The sequence below is a fragment of the Nannochloropsis gaditana genome (genome assembly GCF_000240725.1).
Source record: "Nannochloropsis gaditana CCMP526 unplaced genomic scaffold scaffold484, whole genome shotgun sequence".
Taxonomy (NCBI): Eukaryota; class Eustigmatophyceae; order Eustigmatales; family Monodopsidaceae; genus Microchloropsis; species Microchloropsis gaditana.
In genome coordinates, this window is record NW_005803469.1 from 267 (window position 1) to 4559 (window position 4293).

Below are 4293 nucleotides of genomic sequence, written 5' to 3' on the forward strand. Positions count from 1 at the left end.
TTACAGGTTTGTATTCAAAAAGATGGTCGAATGCGGGATGCCGAAGTTCTCGCCCAAAAAGAGCTTGCATATTTTGATAGCTGACTGCAATTTTCCTGACTGTGCCCCTTACTTCTATAACAAGGTAAGGTAACCACCAGGTGGAGAAGGAGGGTGCTCCATACATGGATTTGCGATCTTTGCTTGGCCGCAATGGGAATGATGTTCTCCTGTGTGGGAGCGATTTCCACTTGTCAACCTATTTGAACCTGATCTTATTATGCCTCCTGCTTTTATTTGCTTGAAACCCTTTATAATTCCAGGCTGGCAATCATTTTCTAGCCCTGTTTCCTTGTGAAGATGCTTCTACCGTTCCTACGTCCGATAATTCTGTTCCCGCCCCCTCTGCGGCTCCAGTAGCATCAAGCCTCGAAAATAGTGGGAGTCACGCATTCGGTCGGCGCGTCTTTTTGAGGGGGCGTATGCTAAAACGGTTGCAAGCGCGGTTTATGTCAACCTTGTTTTTCAGAGGAAGTGGAGGGGGGGGACGGGAAAGAAGAAAGGGAGTAGGAGAGAACAAATGGAAGAAAAGATAGGGTCGAGAGGTTTTGGAAATATGCATGAGAGATGAGCGAAGTGTCGGGAAAGGCAGAGGCGTGTCCACGGGCTAAATGGACTCGGGCCAGGATGGCTCGTCTACGAGAGCATAGGTAAAATAGGATTGTTGAAAAAGGTAAAGAACACTTTGTATAACATGTCACGTAATTGTGTGGTAATTGTTAAATTTTGTACGTCTGATGGAGTAAGCCAAAGTCACATCTCTCTAGCCATGATTTGATCTCGTGTACACATTGCACATAAGATAGCCAAGACAGTTATCGTCATTTCACTTTTCTTCGCCTCAGGAAACGTATTGCAATTGCTTGCTTCCGTTTGATTTAAGGCGACACTAAAAGTTTTTGCCTCAGCGATTTTGCGGGTGAATTTCTTACACACGTCAAACAATAGTGAAAAAATCTTCGGAAAAGGATGAATTTAAGTCACAAAAAACCTACAGGAGGGAATAAAAAGTCATGGAAGCACAAATAACAAAAATCATACGCTGCCAACTGTCATCAAGCCGTTTAGCTTAAAAAGGGAAATGCTAGTTTCTATAGGCACCACGCCACGTATGCATATGCAAGTGGTACATATATGCAAAAATGAGTATAAACATTGATGTGCACTAGTCATTGTCGCATGTCGTCGCCTGATTTTTTTACACAGATGAGTTCATGCTGTCCAAATTCTTAGGGAAATGCATTTTGAATTTCAAAAATCCGTTCACAACAAGGTCGCGTATTCATCGCCACCTTTCGTGCAATTTCATCTCATCCCTACATGCACCTTTTTTCCATTAAGTATTTTCACATTCATTGGTCTTTTGTGGAGCCTTCAAAAAATTGTCCATGTTGTTGGCTTTTTCCATTAGGCCCCCTTCAGGGATCCCTGCATGACCGCGCTTCCCATCCCTGCTCCATTCCTTTCAAAGAATATTTCGTTTGCTCTTATCTGGGCGCAACTACCCGTGAAAATATTTTCTTATGGTTGTATGCTAGTACTTTTGAAACATTATGGGGTAAGAAGTCTGTTGCTCCACTTGTTGTTATGCAAGCTTCTCATTATATATGCAATTTTCTAACACACCATGCCGTCTAGACATTCTTACGTTCAAAATGCTCCTTGCCAAGTCCCTAGCAACCCAGTCCCTGCGGCTTCAAGCCTCCATTACGGCCAAGGTATAAGACGTGATACTTTAGAAGGGGATACCACCACAAATTGCGATGAACGTGCATGCATAGGAAGAATGGCCCCTTCCCTTGCTCATGCATCTTCCCCATTACACGTGTTACAATCTCTGACGCGGGCCAAAAATCAATTTTTAATATAACAATTCTTACAGAAAGCTTTTCCTGTACATTTGCTTTCTACGGTGCGTGAGACTATTCCATCGCGCCCTTCGCACAAGCAAGTGGTAGCTGAGGTAGCTGCGACGACCGAGAAGTGGCTTGAGACCGTGACGGGACAGAAGCCTACTAGCCCCGCTGAAACAGCTGCTCTCTATGCAAAGGATGGTGTGCTGTGGGCGACCGTTTCTACGGAGCTTCGCGTCAACCCAAAAGAGATCCGTGATTATTTCGATGTCTTTGCACGCTTGCCCAACTTGAAAGTGTCGGACTACAAGCCCTACATTCGTGTGTATGGGGATATCGCGCTTAACGATGGCTATTATACTGTGACGTTTGACTCTCCAGAGGGTAAAAAGGTCACTAAAGCCCGTTATGTCTTTGTGTACAAACGTGATGAGGCCTCGGGAGCTTGGGAGATCATCGACCATCATTCGTCTGCCATGCCCGTGGCACCCGCTGGGCTCAAGAAAGCCACCACTGTAGCCCCGCCCAGCTAAAGTTTCGAAGCAGATTACTTGAGATGTCAGATAGACGCTGGACATGGAAAGTCAAAGGAATTTCGTGGCCATATGTAGTTTTAATCGAATGTCTTGGCAGGGAAATATGTCGCGGATTATGTGTGTGAAGCATTGAACTCAAATAGTATTCCCTGACACTACCACGCATTTTCACCTTCACACAATTATTGTCCAATTTACACTGGCACACATGCACATTAGCTTATACTCATACGCCACCAGTGATGCAGGATCAAGTGCACTTTTTGCGGGGGACAACGAGGTCGAAGGAAACAAGTAGGACTTCGAGTGATTGATGCACAAAGCGTAATTGGACCAAAGAAGAGCATTATCCATTACATAAGTGCGCGAACAAATGTAAATGTATCTATTCTTTTCAAGCTCTCCCTCTGACTAGAGAGCAACATTTTCCACTGTTTCTATAAGACTTAGGTCTCTCTTTCCTCGATAAAGAGTTGACATACTGTCCTATTGGATGTGGGCCCGCAAAAAAGTCAAACATCGGTGTATTTGGTATCATGCATGTGTAACTTCATTCGAAATTTCATGTGAAACTGCAGGTAAACTCTACATAACCCCCAACTTGTAAACATCCACGAATTTGCAGGTATTTGTAGCTCATCAATTTGACAATCTGGTTGCATGCGTAACAGTCCTCTAATGATTTCTTACTGTTAAGATCTTCTCCATGCACTTTTCTTCCGTCTCATGTCACGTATACGTTAATGCTATCTACTCCCCGTCAACCTTGCATCTTTAATCCTAGAAGAACAGAGACCGCTAAGACGTCATCGTGCTTGTGGGAAATATGGCAGCGACGCTTTTTCAAAGGCAAGCGGGCATCATCGATTGGAAGATGTCTTTTGAACCCCTCAGCTCCATAATCTTTGCAATCTTTCGCTCTCGATAGATTCCTTTTGGTCTCATTGCCTTTGAGCGGGAGAGTGCAGACACTTACTCCGTCAACGGTGTCTTCTCTGCCCAAGCTCTGTACGATGGTATCTTCGTTGAGTGGGGATCCTAGAATTTGTCCCTTTTTTTCATCGTCATGGTAGCTCGTAGATGAAGGCGACATGTTAGATAAAATTGCGGCAACGGCGCCACACGGCTGTAGTGAGCTGCTCGCGTTGTCACAATTCGAGGTCAGTGTGGTGCTTTCAAGAGTGCTCCGGCTCGGTGTGATGGTCAACTGCTGTCTGGAAGGCGACGTGCTTTGAGACGTACGCGTGCCATAGTGTGGTTGCTGTTGCAGCTGTTCTTGCGATCTCGCCCGTAATGCAGAAGATAAGAGCATTACAGGCTCGTCAAACGGCCGCACCTGATACTGATATCGGTGGTGAATGACCTTAAGGCCGTAGTCAGTAGGGTAGGTAATAGGGAAGGGGTGAACCAGTGCCTGCTGCTGCTGCTGCTGCTGCTGCTGTCCGCCTGAACGAATATCAAAAGGGCTATTGCCTTTCAAAGACATAGCCAATTGAGGGTAAAGAAAGGAAGGCGATGCATGCGTTGAATAATTATGAAGTCTAGCAGCCGGTACACTACTTTTGTTTGTCGACGTGGCACGAGGGGAGGAGTGGAGACGATGCACAAGGCGAAAAGGTGGGCGTTGACTGAACGATAGTGAATGGTAAGGCCGCTCATGGTCGCAGTTGAAAGAAGATGCCTTCTGGTTGTCTGTGGAAAGGGGGGCTTGAAGCCAGCGGCTGACAGCATTATTTTTACTGCGTTTTGACTCAGCATTACCAGTTTCATGCACACTTGCAGTCGATTTGATGGGTCTGCTGCTGCTCGTAGACAAAGGGGTGAAAGAAAGATCTACACCACCATTCGTGTGGTCTTTTTTTGTA

The 4293-nt window shown here is 45.5% G+C and overlaps 1 protein-coding gene across 1 annotated transcript; it reads left to right on the forward strand.

The window, feature by feature from the left end:
- Nucleotides 1-1694: 1694 nt before the first annotated feature.
- Nucleotides 1695-2425, forward strand: NGA_0233401 (putative protein conserved in bacteria with a cystatin-like fold containing protein; the record flags this gene model as incomplete). Its single annotated transcript, XM_005854501.1, has 2 exons — nt 1695-1757; nt 1922-2425. 2 exons carry the CDS (start codon nt 1695-1697, stop codon nt 2423-2425), a joined length of 567 nt encoding a protein of 188 aa, XP_005854563.1.
- Between the last annotated feature and the right edge of the window lie 1868 nt (nt 2426-4293).